Genomic DNA, 24,841 nt, shown 5'->3' on the forward strand with positions numbered 1-24,841 from the left:
TACCAAAATGAGATCAGAGGGGAAAGCCTCCATATTCCCTTTGCACAAAGATTGGAAACAGCTCTCCCCTGCTGTTGTACAATAGCACTGACCACCCAAAGATCCATGGCTTTAGCTAAAAGAGACCCATCTCACTGCCAGTTGAACACGTGTGAGGATGTGATTACTGTGATGCTTTACGAATTTCAAAAAAAGCCCAGAAACAGTGCAAATAGTTAGAAGGCCAAATACTAAATTATGTTAATCTACACAAAGGAAAATTAGAATAAAAAATTGTAAAAACAAAAGGACCTGATATGGGCTGAAGAAAAAGAGAGCAGAGTATCTGTGCTTTTGAGGACTGCTGAAAGATTCAATTTTGTTTTGGGGACCTCTTTATCAAGCATTTAAGAGAGCTATGCAAGTTCCAAATTCTATTGCAATGAACAACTAAGTCAGAGCACATCTTCAGACTTCCTTGCAGCCCATCAGAACTCCTGTAACTATTCCTGACACTCATTTGCTTGACCCATTTCTGATAAACAAAGAATGGAGTGCTTGAAGTATTTTTCCCCCTTGTTCGTCCCATTCTTCGCTAGTCTCTTGTTTTGTGGTCAGAGGTTAAACTGCTGACCTCTCACCTTCAAGGCAAGTTTTTCCCCCCTTCCATAAAAGGTTTTTCACAGTGTGCAGCATTCGGATTAGCCCCTATCCCCCTGAACAAAAGCTATGCCTTTGTACCACTGGTTTGGGCATGGAGTCCGTACATCAGAGGAAGCTGCTCCTACTTACCATTCACAATAACTATATTGTGAGGCCCCTCTAACGCCTCGTCTCTCAGTGTCTAGACTTTCACCCAACCAGCCAGCAAAAAGAAAATCCTGTCAAGCACTCAACTGAAAATTAACTATGGTATCCTGTTGTGAACCTGATGAAGACGTTATTTGAACATACGGTAAAACTTTCCATTGTTTAACATAAAGATAAGAGAAAAACTTTTAAAGCCCTGAGGTTTATATAGTCATAGGGATCAATTCACTCATGGGTCAGTAAATGCATTTTATAAGCAAGCAGCTATTGCTCATGTGTGTCTTTAAAATAATACACAGATTATTAAATCATACCCAAGGACCCAGCATTCTGGGTATTTGCAGAGCCTAATTTTATACTCATTATGAATACACTAAGGCAGAATTCAAGACAAAGAAAAAGAAATTGGATCTTCCAGAATTAACTGAAAATGTAACATCGCTCCTGCCCACTGTCCCACTTACCTTCAGCAAATAAAATAAAAGAAGTACAGCTACAGAAATATTTTGTGCCTTGCTGTACGAAACAAGGCCTGTAAGGAAAACTCTGGGCAAGACAGGGTATCTATAAAGTTGGGAGTGTGAACAAACCATTGGATTTTCCAGGGAAAAAACCAAAACAAACAAAAAACCACTGCAATGACTTGTATTTTGTTTCGTTGCAACACTTGCATTGCTGTAGCATGAATAACACACAGTAGCAGGACAGTTTACTGAAGTGGACTAACATTAATAAAAATCTATTCTTTCACCTTGAGGAAAAAAAACCAAACAAACAAACAACAACAAAAAAAAAAAATATCACACCACAAGTAGGCCAGGTAAAAATAATCTAGATCTGAGCAATATTTAGCATTTGAATATGCATATGATATATTTTGAAACTCTGAAAATAATTTATTATTGCAGAAAAACTGATGTTTGCATCTTCTTGGAATTCTTATGGCCTCTTTTGAGTGCATACTTGGAAAGAATTCCCTGGGTTTTGCTAGGAGAATAAGGCACAGCTGAGGAAATGCATCTCTCTCATCAATTTCCCCAATCTGTTTTGAAAAGAGAGCCAGAGTGTCTCAAAATAAGAGGCAAACAAATTGCTGTCTGGCATAGGTTGATTGATTAGGGGAACACAAGGGGGTGTGCTAGGTTTTTTTGGGGGGGTTGTTTGTTTTTTTTTTTAAAGTGTGTTTTATGCTGAAACAAGAAAGTGTGAAATCATCCTTGTCATAACAGGAAAAACAAAACAACAACGTTTATCCCTTACCAGCACCCCACAGTGCCTGGTCATGGCAGCAGCACATGGAAAGCAATAGGATTTGGGAGTCTGGACACAAATACAGCAACCCAGGAAGGGCCTAACAACAACCTCAGCTTTCTCAACAGGCAAACAAGGTTGGATTTGCAAAGGAAACAGAAATCAGGAAATAAAAACCTTCTCTGTCTTAAGGAATATCAGACATCAGGCACACGCCACTGTCTCACTCTGCCACACAGGTCAGTCACGCTTAGGAAGTATTTTAATGTTCCTTGTAATGCCCTTAAAAATTAAAAAAAAACCCACACAGGATAGCTGTCAAACCTAGAGACTGCCAGTATTAATCTCTTTAGCTATAGAAGTACTTAAGTCAACCTCTGATGTTTTAGGCTCTGATCTTTCCCAAGACTGCCTGTCCTGCTTCCGAAGGAGAGATGTATTGCACACTGGAGTCACTGCCTGCAACACCTGCTGCACTGCCACAGGAGCACAAGCATCCTCAGGCTGGTACTGATCTACTTTTACCTGGAGATGCCACACATAAACCCCATCAAATTATCACCAGTCTCCAAAAGTGATACTGAAAAATAGCAATACAAGCATTTACTGTACTTAAACTGAAAAGGATTGCCTTCTGCACCACTGATCAGATACGCTTCTGTTCCAGGTCCACTGCAATCTGCCTTCTTCACACACGAGGTCTTCTTGGGGCGAGTCAGCACTCTCTGAAGCTGACTAGTGATACACAGGAACCTAAGTCAACACCCCAAAACAATGCAGCTGTCACAGAAGACAAACTACAGAGGATCTAATACTATAATCCTGTTCATGGTACCAAAGAACTTGCTTATTTATAGCTATTGACTGAGAATGATTCAACAAGATGCACATTTTCACACATATGTAGGCCTGACGGAGAGGATACACATAAACTGATTTCAGAGAGACAAAATGTCTGAGAAGTAACAAATACAGAGCATAACTCAAGAACATGATAATTGAAATTGATTTTCTTATGATTATTAATTTTAGCTCTACACAAGGGTACTGAGAGGGAAAAAATATTAACATGGGAGACTTAAAAATCAGAACACTTTGAAATTCTCCCTGTAGCTTCTGTAAAAATCCACAGCACAACACCACCTTGGACCACCCTCTCCTCAAAATCAAAAAAAGACTGAGAGAAGAACATAAAAGAATACAACCTAGGCAAGGAAAAGCATCTACTCATGGGCAGGTTCAATAAATTACACATTCAGGTGAGAGACAGCTGCGGGGGAGAGGGGGGTGTAAAACATCACCTAGGGCACAAGTGAAGAAAAGGAAATAAATAATTCCTATTTCTTGTAATACAAAAACTATAATCTAAGGGAATCAACAGTAGCATATTTAAAACAAAGAGAAGGAAACTGTTCACAAACTCTGTACCACAGCCACGGACAGGACTGCTCAAGGTCACTGCCGAGGCCAAAGGTATAAAGAGAGCTCAAACCCCAGTGTGCTTGCACAAGATGGGCCCACATTTTGCTCTGAGAGAAAATGTCTGTTTTCACCAGCTTCCAAACCCAAGGTGACCATGGGTTCCCATGCAGGAGAAAGGATGCTAACATCCATCAAGGCACTTTTTGGGCAGTGACACATGGCATGCTGTGCCCATGCCCAGCACCACCAGCTGCTGCATGCAGGCAGAGGAATGAACTCCTGCAAAACCTCCTCCCAGTTTTTCTTCTCTGCCTTGAAGAGAGAATCTGCATTCTGACACATTTTCCATTTTTCCTTCAGTTACAAATACAAGAATGGAGTCTCACTAGGGACACGAATAGAAGGAGAGGGTGATAGGGGCAGCCCTTCAGACCCTCCCCTAGCCAGACTGATCCCCTTTCAGTCACAATGAGGAAGGACAGAACATTTTCACACAAACAAAAGGGAGGCCTGATGCTTTTGGAGATCACTAGAAACAGGTAATGGTTTTGTCTGGGATATGAGCAGGAAAGAAGTTTCACACAGTGCATATTTTAGACTGAGGGTTCAGGTGTTTTGTTCCGAGCAGGCAGCCTTATTTGCACAGACTGCATGCTGAGCTCCTTGTGGCAACATCAGACCTCTTTTAAGCTGTCAGATCTGGAAAGAAGAGTTAAGCATCTCTCAGAAGACATTTCCTGGATATTTCAGTCAGCTTCAGGTCATGCTGGCCAGTATCACCAAAGCACTGGATTGCAACACCTGCTGTGATTAACTTCAGCTGGTTTTATTAACCAGTGTTTTACTAGCTATGTGAAAGAGAACGCGCCTTCTCACGGAGATCATGTGTGCATTAAACACCAAGAGATGCACAGGTAACCCATCTGCAATGAATAGAATTCCAGAATCTTTACTTGTCCTGATGATGAGAAGCAATATCTTTCTTTTGCACAAAACTTCTGCAAGATAAATTTTGCATACAGAAGTCTAATTTAAGAATACATTTCTCTTGTTCTTCAAATTAAAGAGCATCTCCTTAACAAATAGCCTCAGTCACAATTCCTCCCACCTACACACTTGCACCCAAAATTAAACCCAAAAACAAGAAGATAGCAAAACAGGGAACCAACTGCACTGTGATAAGGAGCTATTTGATTAAACTACTGAGCAAGATACTGAAATCTCATTTCTGATGTGCCAAGAAAAGTATCTTTTACAGTTATAAACCAAACACACACAACACATGTTTAAGAACCACCCTGCATAGATTACTTGATTGACCTTTGTCTTCACCTATATGCTATTGTTTACCATCTTGTTCCTTCTTACACTTACTTAAACTGCTTCTCATTCCTGACCTTCAAGCATATAGTAAAATTAACATCTAACAATTATGCAACATACACCATTATAGAAGCAGCTAATGAAAAAAAGCAAACTACACACAAATGTAGTTTAAACTCCCTCAACACCAACAGATACACAATTACTTGTCTACCATCACTTTTGGACTCTTAAGTCATTTTAATTTCAATTATTCAGTTACTAAAACTCCTTCAAAAGATGGGAGTCATAGATCTACACACAAAAGAGTAAGATTTTAAGCCATTGTACAATGTATGACTCATTTCAAGCACCACAAAGCCCAGCAGCTAAGTTTAAGGCAAAAGTTACTGATTACAATCCTCCAGTAACACTTGAAAACTACTTATGAGAATTCTGATTACAAACTCTTCATTTTTTTCCCAAAAAGAAAATGTTCTAATGAAGGGTAAGTGAATACATCACTTCTTCGTTTTGCTTTTGGAATGAGAATCTATAGCAGTTTGTTTAAAAAAAAACCAAACAAACTTAAGTGTTTGTTATTTCTTTGTTAAATATACAGGAAGCTCAGACAGATTCATCCATTCATAACTTTCATAGCAGATTCATTCCGTTTTATAGTTCTTTAAAATATTGATCTGTTTTCAAATCTGCTTCCACAGAAAGCAATACCAATCTGCTATTAACAGAAACAATTATCAGATGCCCTAAAATGCTAAAAACTCATTACAAATGTGGCAGAATTTTCAGCCTGAACTGAAGCAGACTCACAGTCTACTTCATTACTCCCAGCATATCGCTTTTATTGAATAAAAAGAAAGAAATCAAATGAACTCTCTTATCTTAAATGTAACACATCTGTGCAGTACCTTGAACTCCAAGAAGAGAGTTCAGCAAGATCCTCCCCTCTAAAAACAAAGACATGAGAAGTGATGCAACACAGAAGCACAATCCTAATCTGCTCCCTCCCTGAAATCAGTCCTTAGTCAGTGGATTTTCTTTCCATGTTTCCTCGCTGCTCTCCACGAGCCCCAGGGAGCCCTGCACCCAGTGGCAGGCACCGACACCTGCCAGCTCTGCTGGGCCAGCTCTCAGGCAGGACAAGTTTAGAGAAGCAAAGCAACACTGGGACTGTCCTACGAGGTGTGAGGAGTGCTTTCAGCTTCTCCTGCCACAGGGGGGACCAAAACAAAGAGGTGCCAAATCACACCTCTCCCTCGCAGGGCGGCCAAACCCTCAACAGCAAATACAGAAAGCAGAGTGGGTACCATTCTCACAACTGCTGTTCCTTGAAGCCTGACAAAGAACTAAATTATGTTTGATAAGCAATGGGTAAAATGGCATGTAGTTTTTAAACAATTAATTTATTGTATTTCCTGGATTAGGAGTGTCTTGAAATAACACCTTGCAAATGCATTGTTGCATCAGGAAATAACTGCTATGTTTTAGTGAAGCAGTTGGTTAATTTCCTACTTGAATAAAGCCTAAAACAATTTTCTTTTTGAAGTTACAGGTCATTAGGAAAGTTACAACTTTCACATATATTTGCAGCTGAAGTGCTGTTGTGGTGCAAAGGTAAGAACAACAGTCTTATTTACTCTTTTCAAGCGTAGATATTACAGCACTTCACGGAGGTCACAATCACAGTCCCCCCCATATTTCATAAAACAATAGCTTATAAAGAGGTGCTTTTTTTCTCTCTTTTTTTAAGGTTTTCTATTGCTTAAATATATTTACAAGATTATACAGCAAGTCTTCTCTGCTCCCTTACCCACCAAATTCAGATGATTTGAGGTGAAAGTATTGCTTAACAATAGACTTTGCCTCCACTGTCTCCTGCTTGAAGGGAGCTCCTAAAACTGCTTTAACTACAGCCAAATACATAACTGATTAAGTCACCAATGAACAAACAAACTTAGGTCATTTTCTGATATTATAAAACTTATTTTTCAAAAGAATATTTACTCCAGGCACAAGAAAAGCTAGCACTTAGGAAAATTACGTAATTTCTCTAAAATGCAATTTTACCTTGACTTACAGCACGTATTTGCCATCTTCTTTGGGGCAGTTCCGGGAGTGCTCACCCGCGCGCTTTTACTTCAGTTCCGCCAACACAGTTTCTGGGCAGCAGTGCAGGAAAGACAGGTTGTAGAACAGAGGACAGCAACACTTACCATTACCAGCAAAGAAGTAATACCAAGAAATGCACTGTGCTCAGTATTAGTCATTCATTTCAAGCTTGAAGCATCTACTTCCTGCAAAATGCTATTCAAAGACCTGGCTTTTTTTGTAGAACTTGCCTAATGGACACTTATTAGCAGTAAAGCTCCTTGATGTGGCCCACAGTAAAGCATCACCCAAGCTTTCAGCAACATGATCCGGGCTTTTGACACTTCCCTTCACAGTGACTGGTGCTTGCACTTTCTACTAACACAGAGGATGTGTTTTACCTTTGTGGAACCATTTTTTCCCCAGTTTGGCTGAACAAGGCAAAATCCAACAAGGTTTAAGGATTACGTCTGGTCCTTATAATGGGAGGGTATTTTCATCCTTTTCCCTTAGCACTGCTAAGTCAAATGAAAACAAACCTCACACATGCAAAGGAGGAAGCAAAAACAATAACAGGACACTCAAAAGAAGGAAGAAAATATCAGAGGTAGCTCTGTAAACATATTCCAGAGCTGAAATATTTTGTATCCTATTAATAACTACTGAGCTATCTAGCCACAGTTAGGAAGCTATTTCATCTATTGTTTATAAAATGCTTTTCTTTGTTGACTTAGCACTATTCCAGACCAGACTTGGTTGGTATCCTGTATGACACTGTGTTTTGTACCACCTTATCTTTGGTGTATGTGATCAGTTTTCTAAGCACAGGTATTTCTACAGGGGTGGATTGCAGTTCATTGAACATAAAGCAGGTTTTATCCACTCATCTGTGCATTCTACCAGTGCCCATAACTTCTGACATAGCTACCTATGAAAGAGAATTCCTGTTTCACTGCTCACATATTTTATTTGAAGACAACTAAAAATTGTGTTAGAATGTCTTAAGAATTTCAGATTAGAGGAGTCAACTAGAATATCTCAACAAAACACCATTTTCCAATGCTGCTCTGTAGTAAACATTTTCTTAAGAAGAACCTAATGAAGTCGATAACATTGATTTCAAATTCATCTCTCTTGGCCATTGGTGTTCAAAGTAGATCTGGAATAAAATCTGTCTCTGCCCAACCCTGCATATTTGCAGTACTCCAGTACATCTAGTTAATAACCTGTGAAGTTAAACAAAAATCTCCATAAATGTTGGTGAACATGTATGAACATCACATGGTAATTAAACTTCAGAACTATTGATGTATATTTCAAATGTGGTTTCTTTGGTTTCTAGAACATACTATTTTCTTGTAATGGATGGGTATTGCTCTCTGACAAGAATATTAATTTAAGATAACATACACTATCATTTTTTTTTTGGTTTACAAATGTGACATGACTGCTAACATTCCTATTAAATGTATGAATTGAATATATACTGCTGTGACTTGAAAAAAATGAGGTTCTGGAACACTGATTAATAGAAAGGCACTTTCTCAGTTTCTGCAACACTTAACTTTCAACATTTATCTCAGATTAGGCAAACTATCTGTTTTATGATTTGCATTGTGTTCGATGCACAAGCACAAAGCTACTATACTACCTGCTATGCTAAGTAATATATACTGTTCTACATACCCAAAGCAACATTAACTAAATACAGGTCTTGAAACAAAGAAAGAGAACACCAAACCCACTTTAATCTCTCTGCATACAAAGCACTTTGAAGCATCACTTTGTTTGCAAATATTGTTTATGCTGTTCTGGCACTTTCTGTCCTAGCAAGCCTTTTTGTCTTGCTCCCTGAAAGATGAATATTTCAAGATATGCTGACAATTAAAACATACTGGTCATGCTTAGATGAATAATTTCTAGTGTTAAAATACAAAGAAGCAGAACTCCAGTAGCAAAGTCCCCCAGCAGCACATGCCAGTACCAAGTTTCCCTGTTATATTAAGATGAAAGGAGGAGTGTACATGGTGAGACACAAAACAAACAATGCTCTTCTACCAGATTATAAAATCCCGTTATGTTCCTAAGACATAATGTGAGCAATTCTGTTTTGGCTCCATACGGACCTCAGTTATGTTCTCAGCAGAAATCCAGAACTGCATCTACTAAGGGTATATATTTACTTTACACAGATTGGCTCTAAATCCATGCTACAACCATAACGAGCACCTCTGCAACTGTCCTAAGTTGAATTAATTACAGGCTCTTTTACTGCAGTCATTAACGATGATGTTAACTGGTAAATACATAGATCATTCTGCAATCCCAGGCCACAACTTACTGAAGTGACTGCATACACAATGCAATTTTTATCATCAATACTTCTCTCTCCTTTTAGATGAGTTGTTGAATATTTTAAAAGTTGGAGAACATATGAAGTACAGCCACTGTTCACCAGAAAGCTAAAATTTCTACTTCTCCTTCTGAAGAGAAGATCTTGTAACAAGGTATCCTTATTTTCACAGATTGCCGCATAGAGTATGTTCCAGTTTATGAGAGTCCAGCAGCCATAGAAAGCATCACCAACCAAAACACCCAGATAGGAGAAGCCACGCAGATGGGTTCTGTTAGAGCAAATGTTGTTACTGAGAAGTTTTCTGCAAAATGCAGAGAAAATCAGTGTTTCAGAGCTGAGAGACATGCAATCCCATGTTAGGAGAGTCAGGCAAACCTACAGATTGAACTGAAGTAATTTAGGGCTGGAAGCAAAGTAATTTTTTCTCTTTTTAGAGCTTCAATGCACACTGCAGTTTCAGATCTTTCTCATCTATTTAAACTGCACGAGGCAGATCATATATGAGCAGACCAAGTTCATGTTCCCCAGCACCTACAGAGCAAGTGCTTGGGATCTGCCCATCCTCACAGATTTACTGGCTTCAAGAGCTCTGCTGACCACAGCCAACACAATTCACTACCTTTTTATCTCCAAACTTCATCCTATTTCACTTCCACTGAAAATTCTGGCGGTTTAATTTATTTTTATTATTATTTGATCTGGTTTACCTTGTCACTTTCCACAACAGCAGGAGCTGAAAGGATTTCTGCTTTGTTCACTGTTGAAAACACAATGCAAATTCCCTCCAAGGACTGCAAGACCTGACAAGTATTCTCAATGACAGTCTGCTGTATCTGTCAGTGTCCAGTAACATCACACAAATTGTTTATTTAAAAAGAAGAGAGTCACCATCACTAGCCGCCACATAATTTAAGACAGGCTTTAGTTTATTAATGTTTTTACTGCCAATGAAAAATGTTTTCAGCCAGGCACTTGAGGAGTGGTCATCTCAAGCTTTTTTTTGTCAAGCAGTGTCATAGTATTGATTTCTACCATCACAACCAGAATGTAAAAGAATGTATTACAAATCATTCTTTGTATAATACAGCATATTATATCAAGACAAGAAAAAAATATAAATTCCTTACCTATTAATTACATATGCTAGTTCTGATTTTTTTTTCCCTGCCTGACACTTGTAAAAGAATTTTTAAACTAGAACTAGCAAGGTGCTAGAGGACTCTAAACCCAAGTTAAAGCAGATGGAAACACGTACTTACATTGGCATGGGACGTGCCCATTTCCAGAACTAAAATGGGTTTACTCAGATGCACCAATTAAAAATGCCTGATTGAAACTGAAACTGAATGCTCAGAACCTCACCTAACTCAGGTTCGGTGTCAGGAAGCTTTACTTGTCCTGGCACAAAACCACTGGTATCACAGCCTCCTCCGGCGTGACAGCAAAAGTTCACCTGCTACTAGGAAACTGAAGTTCTTGTTAATTTGGCAGTATTTTTAGCAGGGAAAGGGTACCTAGAGTATGAATACCAGCAAAAGTCTTTCCTGGACACAAAATTCATCAGAATTTCCTCTGCTGTGTCACAATACTGTTAACTATTTTCAGTTCTATGAATTACTGCATGATACCAATCTAGCACAATTGTGGTCTTTAGCCAGAATTTTGTTTACACAAATTGAAAATTTAACCTATCTCCAAATCTGCAATACTTTAAAGTGACTACAGGTGACAGGGATCTAACTTCGAGTATCTGGGTTTTTTCTTAAGAGCTAAATTTTGTTGTGAACAGAAAACTGGGGGGAAAAAAAAAAAATTCACAAAAGTTGTCACACCCATTTCTTCAAAAACAGGACCAGAATTTAACAAAACCCAAACAGATTCCAACACAAAGCCAACAGGAAGATAGTAGGACAGAATAAGGACATACCTAGTTGTGTTTATCTTCCTGAACTGGCAATACATTTATTTTAACGAACCTGAAACACCTGAAATTAACACTAAAAAATGAAACAACAGCCAATGCTACATTGTATGGCATAAAAATCCCATGAATTCCTCCCTATCTGACCTGCATAATTAACTTTTCTTGTCAGCTCCAGAGCAGCTGAATGGCGAGCGTGCCCACGGAGCCAGCCTGCCAGGTGCCTCCAGAAGCAGGAAGGATGCTTCCCTCACATGCTTTTAGCAGTGCCAGTTATTTGAAGTGAAACACAAACAGCAAACACGCACAGCTTAGGAGCCAAATGATCTCCAGAAGATGGGAACAGGACACAAAAAAACAGGACACAGCTCCTGTCAGCAAGACTAAGTTACAGTAACTATTTCCTTGTTACTCTAAAAGCACAGTGGTTTCACTCCATTATTTCAAACTCATGACAGACTTCCAGACTTCTAGGTAAGTTAGCAATCATCACACAACCCTTGTCCTTTACCTTTACACTGCTACTTTTTCTTATTTTGCATTTAAACAGAACACAAACACATTCAATGTAGCACAAAACACTTTTTTTTTTTCATACTGCATGTTAACCGGATGATATAAAAATTATCACTGTTCCATAATAACTCAATTTCATTCCTGGAAACAGCTGCCTTAAGCTTTTCCTTGTAATTTCTGAAGGAAATAATGCCATGACTATAATCATTATCAGCATGGCTTCTGTGTGTCAAGTGCAACTATCTCAACACAGTTAAATTCAGTATTTAGCATCCACTATTTTAATACTAAGATAGCAGATTTTTGTGTTTAGCTAGTCCTTTAACACAGCAAAAGAACTGCCTCCACCCAAATGCAAACACTTCATACCATCCACACAATGACAACACAGCTTAACCATATTTATACATGTTCTAATACAGGTTCAAGTGGCACAACAAATAAAATCCTTGATATTGAACAGCATCTAAAGTCAGGTGAATAGGAAGCATTTGTGTCACTTAATTGTTCTGAGTTTAAGGAACAATGCAGTGTTAAACCACTTATGGCAAAATACCTTGGTTATGACGATTATGCCTCTATAATGATCAAACTTGCCATTAACTATAGGAGAAAGTTTCACGAAGGCTGTCTGCACTTCAGGCGGCTCTCTTGAAAGCTGTTTATTGCATAGGCGAAGTTACAGCATTTCAGGGAGTGGGTATGCAGAGCCAGCCCTACAGCTGCCAGCTCCAGCTGTGGGCATACCTGAAGCCCCTTGCTGTTCAAGTTACAAAGCATTCTATACTTTTCTTTGCAGAGTATCTTAACACATAACAACCAATAAGCACCATACACGATACCTTTACATTTGCCTATAGCCTATCATAACTACTACCATCACCATGTTATAGTCATTATTATCCAATCACAAGAGTAAGTAAGTTACAATTTAAGTTTACAGTGGAAAATTCTCAGACCTCTCTTCTTCTTCCTACATCAAATTTGTTTGCCTGCCATATCTCTCTTTTTGGTAAAGACATGTTTTCTATTTACTTATGCTCTTCTTGAGACTTACTTACTTGGTGAAAAACATGTCTTTGTTTGTAGTCACATACCTTTGTCCTATTCATAAAAATCTCCTTCCAAGTCATCTCCCACCTTTGCCTTCTCAGTTATTCAGTGGTCAGTGTTTCAGCAAAACATCTTTTTCTCTATATCAAAACTTGCTTTCATTTCTATCTCATCCTCAGTTTCTACATTCAGAGATCTTTCTGCCAAGCCTACATATCTGTGAAACTTTCTTACCAAACTTTCATCCTCCCCAACAATTAACTAAGTTTGTAAAATATGTTCCAGAGAAACCCTAACCAATATGCTCCTTTCAGACACAAGTTTTTGATTTTAGGTAGGTTTTAATCTACATCTGAATGTGTAGAGAAACCAGATTCAGGAAACATAATCTAAGGGCGTTGCTAAAACCTTGTTTCTAATTAAGGATTTAATACTTGGACATAACCTTCCAAACAAGGATTGAGAATTTTGCAAAGGAACACAGTAAGACTGTAAACCGCTGCCTTGGCTTTCCCAGTGCAGGAAGCACAGATACCACACCCAAAATCTTGTTCAGGCCTTTTTTCTTTACTTCTGCTTTTTCTCTTCTTTTTTCCATATAAAGTTCAGTACTAAGTTTTAAACTCTTCTCCTAAACCAGATTCACAAAATATAAAAAGTCTTTGTTCACCCAAATTATTCAGTTCTAAGCATAAAGCTACAGTTCTCCAAAACACATGGAAAAATATTAAAGGTGAATATAAGAAGTTCATGTTTTCAGTATTTTATTACTTTATCTGTCAGTCACATAGAATCTTCCATCCTAAGTATTTGCCTGTAAACATCATGTTTTCACTAAGATCTTGGAGTTATCACATGTCAGCATGCCATGAAAAATACAGATTTTTAACATATTAGTTGCAAAGCAATGCTATGCTCAAATTGCTCTTACTACATTATTTTAAGGAATAAAAATAGCACTTTACTTGGCTTCAGGGGTTTTTAAGCCCTTCATGAACACTTATGTAACTCTTCCCTTTGCAGCCCTGATCATGTTTTATTTTATTTATAAACAGAAGTATCTATTTCAACAGTTAGACGATGAGCATGTGCATCTACATGTATCTGCCATTCCCCAGATAATATCATCAGTGACAAAGGAAAAAAAGAATTTAAAAGACTATTTTTGTTAACCAGACAGGAAACCCTACACTTCAGCCTCTGCAAGTTAGTGGTAGACAGAGAAGTGTCCTACAGCTTTGCAAAAAAAGCATTTTAAACCTCGGAAGTTTAACCAGTTTTCAAAACTTTTCAGCAGATTTTAAATCCTCTGTACATAAAAAAAAAAAAAAAAAAAGTCATTAAACTATATCTGAAGAGAGCAAGCAGCATAAAATACCCCACTGAAGAAAGATAAATCTCTGTGTACGATGGGCTGGCTGTTCAGTGTGTGGGAGGGCTGAAGCATGCTGACATTAGCTTAGGAAAATATGCAAACTCTTAACACTTCTGAATGCAAGCAATTTAAAAGCCCACAAACTATCCCCCAGGCAGCCATCGCAAATAGTGAAGTACTAAAATGAAACTAAAATTAAATTTGAAAAAAAGCACAAGAATGTCAACTTTCATATTGACTGACTACATTACACGATACATTACACAGATCACTGTTTTCAGCTTATATTTAGTTACACTAATACTAGTTTGTTCATTCTACTCAATTTTATACAAATACTAACTTGGTATAAAAAGGAATTTGTATCACTTAACTCCTCAAGTTTTTCCCTTTTAATTTCACTGCCCAAAACCCGATCATGCTGCTGAAAGCGGCATATGGCATTACATGAAAAACTGACACAGACGGGCAAGTGCCTGCAGGGGAATAATTCATCTCTACCAGCATTGATACCACAGTGCCTGCCCCCACATTACTACAGCTGGAATCTCTGCAGTGGAGCAGAGCCTGCCACTCCTCCAGGACTGTCCTCTGCCTGCTGGGGAGCAGGGTCAGCCCTCCCCACTGAGGTCTCTTCACCCTGGTAAAGAATGCAGGCGAGATAGGAGAAAGGGCTTCCTTGACCTATTTCTTCAGCAGCTCTCACCCCTTCCCCTCCTACACACACATATCTGCACCCACCTCCAAATTACACAAACATCCAAGAATCTCTGGAGGTTGGCAGAAAAAAAAGATCTGTAGGAAATGAGACACTGAAAAGTAGCAACATTTTCCTCCACATTTTTGCATCTGTGGAGAAGCTGAAAGCTGGAGAGACTACACTCCATTTCTCAGTCTCTGGAGAACAGAAGGAAAAGGTAAAAAGCATCAAAATGCCAATCTTTATCTTAGATGCAAAATCATTCTTGTCTTAATTGTTTTTGTTGATCGTAATTTTCCAACACCCACTCTGTGCTAGTGACAGTCCAAACACACAGAAGATATTGTTCATACCCTCAGGGGCATTCCAATTAAATGCAAGATATTTGAACACAATGAAAATACTCATTTAGCTACAACTGGAGGGTTTAACGATTATAATTTATGAAGGATTTACAGCTATGCTTGGTGTTCCTACACAAGAGAACTTCAGCTAAATTCTGCCTTATATTCCTTGGTTTTGTCTAAAGGACAAAAGTGATGCTCTACCTGTTTTTCATACACTACCTGCTTTTGTCTTCAAAACAGTTACATAACCCTCAACAAAAGACTGTAACATTTCTGTCTCCTAATCAATCAATCCTATAGAGAAACCAGGCTAGATTAAATGTCCTTTTTAGCTTCGAAATTTCAACAGAAAAGCAAGAAACCACTACAGGGAAGTAGCACTAACCTAAATAACAACATATGAGTTAATGAGTTGGGGCAGGGAGGCAGGGGAGCGGATGTTAAGCTTAATGAAGCTTCTGAAAAGTATAAAAAGAAAGTTTAATTTTTTTAATACACAAAACCTCCATCTAAGCTAAGACTATAAGCAGATATCCAATGTTCTGAAATGACATTTTACCAATTGAAAAAGCACCTTTAACTTTTTATTGGTGTAAAATAAATTCTATTATATTACACAATATTTGAGACTAAAAATATACACAAAAATGAGACACTTGTAGGAAAGTTTATCTAGTTCATACCTTATCTAGTTCTAGTATAAAACATATAGTTGCTCTCCATAGTCATCTGAAGAATAGAGTATACTTTAAAAAAGTAGAGAAACCTAAGTTACCGTGGGCCAGTATTTATTTAGTACCCTTCCAGCTAAAACCAACAGGGGAAAAAGGTTAGCAGTACATAAAGACTGCATCAAAAGTTTTAACTGCTCTTAAAAAAAAATCCTATTGACTTCATGTGTTACACTAATAGAATTATCTTTTTGATCAGGTTCAAGAGATGCTCTACAAAAAAAAATGTAGAGCAGAGGAAAGGGGTTATCTTGATCAGCATGTTACACCCACTGGCTCAGAGTATGCGGTTAACAAACAACTATCTAGAGTGAAGAAAAAATAAAAGAAAAAAAAGTAGTGCTTGCTCTGTCCATAATCCTAGGGGCAGCTTTGGAAGATTCTTAATCAAAACCTTACCAAAGCAAGACAGGTTACCCTTGGACAAAACTACCAACTGCATTAAACTTTTTTTTTTTTTTTTTTTTTTTATTGGGACCTTTCTGGATTTACATATTTTGTTAGCACCTTATAGATAGCACTCAAAGCCCACACAAAGAATTCTGCATTTCTAGACTAATTTCTGGACTTAATGCATACAGTTTTTAACTCTACCAACACACAAACTGGATTTGTGGCTTTTTCTTGAAAATTTAATGAAAATAAGGCCCTTTAAAGAAAAATAATTTAGAGATCACACATCTCTAAGATTTATTATCATTTTGGCAGAGGCAAGATAAACTACAGAAGTCATTCACGCAATTCAACACAATCTATTTAACACCTTCTCTGAAAATCGCATTATCTAGCCCTAGAGCTATATGAGACTTGTTAGCATGTTAAAAAGAAATAGAGACAAAGCAACCAAATTTCAAGAGTGTTCCAACAATTATACTTAGATTGAACAGAAAATGAACTGGTACTTTAAAAGGGTAAAACTTTAACAGTCAGGACTGCTTTAGACCCAAACCACAACATTCTTTTCTGGATCTACCTGCAGCCTCCAAGGAGCCTTTTTGTTGCTTTTTTTATGTGCTATAATCAAAGAAAATGAAGGTGTAGCAAACAGCACTCTCTCAACCACACTGAAACCAATCTGAGTCATCTTCTTGGGAAACCATGGACAGAAATGCTGAAGACTTTGTTCACAGAAGCAATTGCACATTGCTTTTCTACTGCTGGCTGCCCTATCTGCACTGCCTTTTTCATCTGCAACCCAGTTTTAATAGAACCAATACACAGGATGTACAATTTATAGACGGAGTTAAATTACCAACTTCATCTCTGTCCATTTAACTGAAATCCACAGTTCAGACTTAGAGGTGTGTATGCACAACATGTATATGCTTGTGAACTCATAGCACACAGATAAATATACACTCCTCACAAAGATTACAATGGCACTATTAATTTGGACATCTCCTGTGGAAAAGTTCAGAAACAGCAACCTTCCAGAAACTCAATTTACTTTTCATGATAGAAGGATCTGGATAGCAAAAAAGAAGCTGCAGACTGCTTTGTTCAGAGAGTTCCTAGGCTCCAGCACATCTTCCAGTGTCAGCTGCAGCGTAATTTTCAAGGGACAAAAGAGTGCCAGGAGAAGAGTAAAGTTGCTGTAGGTGCAGTTGTTGAGCAATAGCCTTATGTAAGACTGTGCACTTAGGACAACTGTGCCCCTGCTTTACCCCTGATACCCAGGAAGGGTGATTCAGCCCAAAGTGCAAAAAGCTTTTCACCCTAAAGCTAAAGAGCAACTCTTGTCGTTAAAATAACACAGCAGTTTTGATGATATCTGTTATCAAGTTGCCCTCTGGGTCTGTAAGTGAAAATTTAACACAGAAGGCCTGCTGCTGATAGTAAATTGAGCACACATTTTTGCTATTTCTTGTTTACTTGTTCATTAAGGAATAACACAGAAAAGAATTACAAAAATATACAACTTCCTGGAAGGCAGTGTAAAACTTTTTGCTATAAGGTGCTACTCACACTGCAAGCCAAATTCATAATTAACAAATACCAGGCTGTTAGAATAGCTTAGCGCTTATGTCCCAGTCACTTAGCAAACTCTGGTGAACAGAAGATAACTCATCTCAAAGTTTTGGGAGAAACGGGTTATGAATTTTCGTAAGTAAAAGCTGTCACATTGACTAGTTACTAATTGATGCTTACCACCCTCAGCACTGCAAAGGACTTGAAGTTTTGACATGGGCTACAATCTGATATTGGTCTTAAGGGTTTTGTCTCCTCTTTAGAGATTTATTCTGAAAATACAGTAAGCAATCCTAAACTGTTGAGGGAATTATGAGAATATTTAAGTAGAGAGTATCCTTTTTTTTCTCTCCTGCGTGAGGAAATGGTTGGAAGATCACTGCTCTAGCAATCCTACTGTGCACCCCTGTAGTTTAAAATAAAGTTAACAAATATTCAAGTATGTAAGCTACTCTTAAGTCACAAAAAATCCAACAACCATATATCCAATGGGAAACAAAATTTTGATCCAGCTACAAGTACATACATGCTAGCACGAGTGAGCCTGTAGCCAATTCAGGAGCTACCTACCAAACACAAAGGATAAATTCATATTAACCTACATGAAACTTCTTTGGTTTCTACTCAATGTAAACACCTATGTTGAAAATAATTAGTTGAATGATTGAAGAACAAATTTCTTAACACATATAAACCCTGCTGCATTTCATGTATGTATGATCCTTTACAGCTGGAAAAGTCCTGGGACAATGTAACATCTAAAAAACTGACATTCCTTGAGAGCTGCGTTGTAAGTAAGAGGTTATGAAAAAACACTTTTCCAAAAGTGTTTAACAATTTTAACAGCAAAATTCTTCAGCATATCACATTGTTGAAGGCATTTAGCATCCCCATAAAAACATCTTAGTAAGAGCTACACATGCAGCAGGGCCACCTCAATTTTGATTTGTTAGAACAGTTACACATTGGTAAAGGGAAATTAAAATGCAGGAGAATGCAGACTACAGCAAAGCTTGAAAAGAAAAAGCTTAAAGATACACGGGTCACATTAAGGTCTTTCTCTCTCCTAAGTCGGCTTCTCCTGCTGCTCACTCATGCAGGGAGATCATAATTTTGTGATATTTCCACGGCAACACTGGTGACAGTGATGTCACAAATTCAGTCCTGACATAGCTTCAGGATCAAGTACAAGGAGCAGATGGGATGCGAGGGAGAAAGCCCCTATTTAAACACAAATCTCTTTCATAAGAAAGAAAGAGGCATGAGCAAAGAACCAGGTGAATGGATCACGTTTTCAAGTATGATATATTCAAAAGATTATCCTAGCATGAAAATCTATTTAAAGGCAAGACCTACAATACAGGGTAACTGTCAAATTTGTTAGGCCTTATAATAAACCAACCTTGAAAGCTCCCTGTTTTGCATGACAAGCCCTGTGCTCCATTTCTAAAGTGGCAGTGAAGACAATACACTTTTGTCCCTTGTGAATTTCCTTTGGATAACTTTAACATTCAGATATATTAATTTGATACATCACTGTGCTCATAATACCATATGTAAATATGATGTCAAGCCCTCACTAGAGAGTTTGTTATCTGAATTAGATATGATATGAAAGACATTAAAGCAAATCCCAGATGGGTCACCAAGTATAAGAGGATGGTAACTGGAATATTCAGCCAGCACTGTTAGATTGGCTAAAGGGACTGTACTTTCGTCCTGATCTGTGGATGCATGCAAGAATCAACACAAGCTCCAGGCCAGCTAAAGACCCCTAAACTCCTTACCAGACTCCAAAAAATCACTGGTATCAAACCTCCTTCCCATCTTTGGTCACACCACGAGCCAAGAGCAACTGAGCCCAAACAGCATAAAAGGGATTGTGACAAAAAGAGAAATAGCAGAGAATGCAACCACAATATAGTCACAGTCTCCACATTAACTCATGTCACAGTGTGAGGAGACACTCGTAGATTTCTTAATAATGCTCCTCTCCAAAGAAGACAAGTGGTAAACAGCAAAACTACCTACCAAGAGAGGCAGGGAAAGTGCCTGTGACCAAAATTCAGGTGTAGGTGGTCATTCAGAGATCTGCAAGCAGTGAGAAGTGGTTTCTTATGGCAGCAGTGGCAGAAGGATGCACAAGAAAAATCAGAAGTCAAACAGGAGATAAAAGGAACTAAAAGGATATAGATCCACATTCTGATCACAGAAGAAAAAAGCCCACACTATTCAAGATTTCAAGATGAAGACCTGGAAGGATTACCAACAGTCTAGATCTCAGGAGAGAAAGGAAGAAAGGGAGTAAAATCTGCAGGCTGAAGCTGGGCCTAAGCCAAGATGTGAACAGGCCCCCAGGAAGGGATGTTGGGTACAGGCAGAGACTAAAAGCACAATGCAAGGAAGAACAGATCCAAAGTCAAGTAGCTAAGCAGGGCTCCCAGACATTATCTATGAAATCACTGAGGCAAAAACTGCAAAAGGGAGAGAAAAGAAGGCAAACAGTGCCATGTGATACAAGCCACAACAACGATCAGAGTTAGGAAAGTCCACCTGATTTGCCAAACTATAACAATACCAACAGCAAATCAAAAAAGCAGGCGATGAACTGAAGGGTGCTGGCTGGTGACAAAAATAATTAAAAGACCTGAAGAACTACAATTGTTTGGCTTGAAAAAAAAATAGGTTTTTTTCCAAACACATTAAGCACATTCCCATGACTAACACTGACAGAAATGCTGTCTGAAATTTAAAAAAAAAAATAAAAGGAATAGTTTGGGGCTAGTTTGGGGCTATAAACTTCTACAGGCCTCTTACTTGTTAGAGTAGTAAACTCTGGAAACAGTATCCATTAGCACAGTAGGATAAGAAATATAGTCTATTTTAAGATGTAGTTTATTGTTTTTACAGTTGTGATTAAGACACAGCTGTCACAGACTAACAGGACTACAACACAACACCAACAAGACTCCTCCTCTCCCTTTGCTTTTGTAAGGCCAACAACCTCGGATGAGAACATGAACCGAGTTCCCCCAGCGGACTTTCTAGAGGTCACTTTGATTTCAGTACTGGAAATCCCATCTTCTTTTTATCCAAGAGGAAAAAAAGCCTCTCCCAGACAACTCTTGCAGTACTACATCTCTTTTACCTCGTGTTTATAGAGATGTGAAAGCGATGGCTGATACAAGCTCTCTCATTGCTGTTTGTATGGTGTAGCAAACCAAGACAGCCAGCAAACATGAGCTACAAAGAGAGTCTCTCCCTATTGTTGTTCAGAAAATAACTTAGTTTACCACACTGATCAAAATTAACATTCCCCTGATAGACAGTAGTCAACTATTCTTCTAAAATGAAACCCCACACAGAATCAACATTTTATGAGCAGAAAATACATTTCAAGTCCAAGTTTTGCAAATATATCATGCAGAACAAAAATATTTTTACAACAGCTAAAATAAAAACATAACAAAACCCCCCAACAACTACAAAGTAATAGATTTTTAAAAGCAATAAAATAATCATAGGCACATTCTAACACAATCTCAGTCCAAAAGCAATTCAAAGTATAAAATAACACTAGATTGGGATGCCAAGTATTTTTTTCCAGCTGTCATTTTTCTATGCAAATATCATAGGCACAGTGTATTACCTTCATTTTCTGAAGCTTGGCATTTTACTTTCAGTACCAAATCAAAGGTACGTTCTGGATTTTCCCTAGAAGAAACAAACACAACCAATTAATCATATACGTGTTTCAGATCTTATTTCCACTGTTACATCCTTTCCATCCTTTTTGTACAATAAAAAATAAAATTAAAGTATAATTAAAACAAAATTAGTACTCCGATTAGTCCTAAGGAAGAACCAAGAAGTCACATTTCCCTATACAGCCTGAAGAAAGGACTAAGAAAGATAAACAAACTAAACTGTGTGATTTATTTACATGATATTGTCACTGCCTTATACATCAAATAGCTTTTAAGTCACTCCATCACACCCCACCTAACAGCTGAGAAAAAATACCTACTACACTCCTTGTCAATCAATCAATCTGCAACATTAATGGAGTCACAGGCAGCCTTTTCTAAAGTTATGTCTTATTTCTACTGAATAGGAACAGCCCATCATTACACTTCCATTTTAAACCCCAAGGCCGAGAATCATTTGGCTCCCTCTTTCACCAGATATTGATCGCCAGCTGGGATTTAAAGGCTGAACCTCAGGCATGATTCACTGTGAGAGCCAACGTGAGAGCACTAACTAGGGAAGGACACAAGCCTGAGCTGGCCAGGAGGACGAAGCCTCCCTATCTGCAGCAGCCATCAAGGGCAGCTGTGTGCGACGGCCGGCCGGCGCCTCTTCCACCTGATGATAATAACAAACTGCATGTGCCAATAGCAATTAACACTCAACCTAATCCCAAACTGCATATTTATTGAAACAGTTCTAAACGCCATTACCATAGCATCCACCCCTCTCTGCCTACCGAGCACACTGCTATTTATATTAAAAACAAGTGGTATAACCGCACCCATATCAATTATCTATTTAACCACATAAAAGGCTCACACTTGAACTCCCGTCCTCTGTAACACTCCCACTGAAGTCAGCTGGAGATTTAAGCATAGAAAAAAAAAAAAAAAATCCAAGATTTGCTTCCAGGTTTCTAGAATGCTTCACATAAAGCATACAGCAAAATAAAACGTTGTTTCTTTAAATAAAGTTTTGAATGAAATCCAAAGGCTGAGCTAGGGAAAAACTCAGCTGTCACAAATTAATTGATTCAGTACATGCTTTCACTGACCTCAGCACCATCATCAACTGAGATATGCAATTATAGTCTAATTCAGATTATGAAGACATAACCTGCCCGTATCACACTCCTTCCTTTAACGCATTTTAAAGCATTTTGTTGGGGAAATCCTGTATCTACTGATCATGTGTGTAGGAGATGAAATTCTGGTCTGAGTTATAACAGCCTACATCCAGGACATTGGAGATTTCCTCTGGTGTTGTACTGCCCATTGTTCCTCTGGCTGGTGAGCAGGTTCAGAACGAAACTGAAAAGGCTGTGCTTGGTTGAGTCACCTAGAAAACTGAACCACAAAAATCCTTCATTTAAAGAAAAGACATCTCCCCATGACACTTTTCTAGTTTAGGCGTTGGTTTTATACTCTCAGGTTGGGGTTCTAATGTGAATCAGTTCAAGTGCTACAAACACCAAATGAGTGCTTCTAACTCAACTCCTAGCTGAATTATACTCATGAAAAAAAGCTCTTTGAAGTAATACTGCCTTCTGTCTTTCACCGTAGTACTCCAAAACTGCTTTTGCAGGAAAATGCTTCTAAGTTTATTCTTCACATCCCACTACCCTTAGAAGTGTCAAAAATGTGTCAAACTAATCTGAGAATTGTGAGCCCGTCTCTCGTCTCTCGTTTCGCTGCCAGCTCCGCGGTGCCAGCCTGCTCATTGAGCACGTATGGACACGGAGCTGTTTGTCAATTGCCGAAACCCATGTGTAACATCTTGTCACTTTCAATGGCACGAGAGCAGGCGGCCGCTGCCGGAGGGCAGCCTGGACGGCAGCGCTCCCAAACACTCAAAAAACCTCCTCGGCACCTGCCACGCTGTAATGGCAAAAGGGTGGTCTGCAACCACCATGTCCATAAGCTAAGACACAAGGAGTTTCACCTGAACACGAGGAAGAACTTCTTTACACTGAGGGTGGCAGAGCACTGGAACAGGCTGCCCAGGAAGGTCGTGGAGTCTTCTCCTGGAGACGTTCCAAACCCACCTGGAAGCGCTCCTGTGTCACCTGCTCTACATGACCCTGCCTTGGCAAGGCGAGTGGATGGGATGATCTGCAGAGCTCCCTCCCAACCCTGACAATGCAGTGATCTCCTGAAGGGATGCCTGTAACAACCTCGGCCCGCGGCGGCCAGGGGCACTGCGGGCAGCTCTGCTGGGCCTGGCGGCCTCGGGACTGCGCTGCCACCCCCGCACGGCCCCCGTTCACCGGGCACAGCCCGACCGGCGCCGGGGCCTCTGCGCGGCCGGGCCGGCGGCTGCCGAGCGCGTCCCCCGCGCCGCTGCGGACGGCGATGCCGGGGCCGCCGCGGGGGCCGGAGGCTGGGGAGCGGCCGGCAGAGCTGCAGCCGCCGCCGCCGCCGCCGCCTCCGCCTCCTCCTCCTCCTCCTCCTCCTCCTCCCCGCCGCCGCCGTGGATCGGGTCGGGGGGCGCCGGCGCTCCCCCCGCGCCGCGGGTCCCGCCTCGCCCCGGCTCCGGCCCCGCCGCCTCCAGCCCGCCCTTCCCGCTGTCACTCAGCGGCCGCGGCGGACGCGCCCGGCCCCTCGCACGCTCCCGCCGGGTGGGCTCCCGCTCCTCCCGTCCCCGCCCGCCGCACGCCGGGCCCGGCGGACCGGGGCTGCCGCGGGGCCTGCTCGCCGCGGGGGCTCGGCTCGGCCCGGCCCGCCGCGCCCGACAGCCCCGCCGCGGCCCCGCGCACGCAGCACTCACTTGAACCTGCTGTCCATGGTCACATCGCGGGCCCCCGGCGGCGGCCCCGACGCCCCCAGGGACAAGCGGCCCGCCCGGCAGGGGCGAAGGGGCAGCGCCGGCCGCGGAGCGCTGGGCGGCGGGGGCGGCTCAGCGCCGCGGCGGGCGGCGGCCCATGGCTGCTCCGCTCCGCTCCCCCGGCTCGGGCCGCGACTGCGGCGGAGCGGCGGCACCGCCTCCTCCCCTGTCTCTCAGTTCCTGTTGCAGCCGCTCCGGCACCTTCTGGGAACCAGGAAGCTCCGCGGCGGCCCGGGGAGCCGCCGGGGCCGGTGTCACCTGAGGCCGGCGGGGGAGGTCGGGCAGCCCGTGCCCTCCGCGGCAGGTGCGCGGGGCCCGGGGCGCTGCGGGCCCTGCCCGAGCCCCGCAGGTGGGGCAGGGCAGCGCACAGGGACCGTCATGTGTCACCTCAGGGGCACCTTCAGCCTCTGCTACGGCAGCTCAGAGGA

The 24,841-nt window shown here is 40.5% G+C and overlaps 1 protein-coding gene across 4 annotated transcripts in view; it reads right to left on the minus strand.

The window, feature by feature from the left end:
* Window positions 1-24,465, minus strand: part of DENND1B (DENN domain containing 1B) — a 161,739-nt gene extending 137,274 nt beyond the window's left edge. For 3 of the 4 annotated variants that reach the window (XM_048312184.1, XM_048312182.1, XM_048312181.1), the window contains exons 1-2: window positions 24,357-24,464; window positions 21,490-21,554 (exon numbers count right to left, since the gene is read on the minus strand). In XM_048312184.1, the coding sequence (XP_048168141.1) occupies window positions 21,490-21,554; window positions 24,357-24,373 (82 nt within the window). In that variant the 5' untranslated portion in view covers window positions 24,374-24,464. Of the gene's footprint in view, window positions 1-21,489; window positions 21,555-24,356 lie in introns of all 4 variants that reach the window. The other variant, XM_048312185.1, reaches the window with a different exon arrangement.
* Between the last annotated feature and the right edge of the window lie 376 nt (window positions 24,466-24,841).

The sequence above is a fragment of the Corvus hawaiiensis genome, chromosome 9 (genome assembly GCF_020740725.1).
Source record: "Corvus hawaiiensis isolate bCorHaw1 chromosome 9, bCorHaw1.pri.cur, whole genome shotgun sequence".
Taxonomy (NCBI): domain Eukaryota; kingdom Metazoa; phylum Chordata; class Aves; order Passeriformes; family Corvidae; genus Corvus; species Corvus hawaiiensis.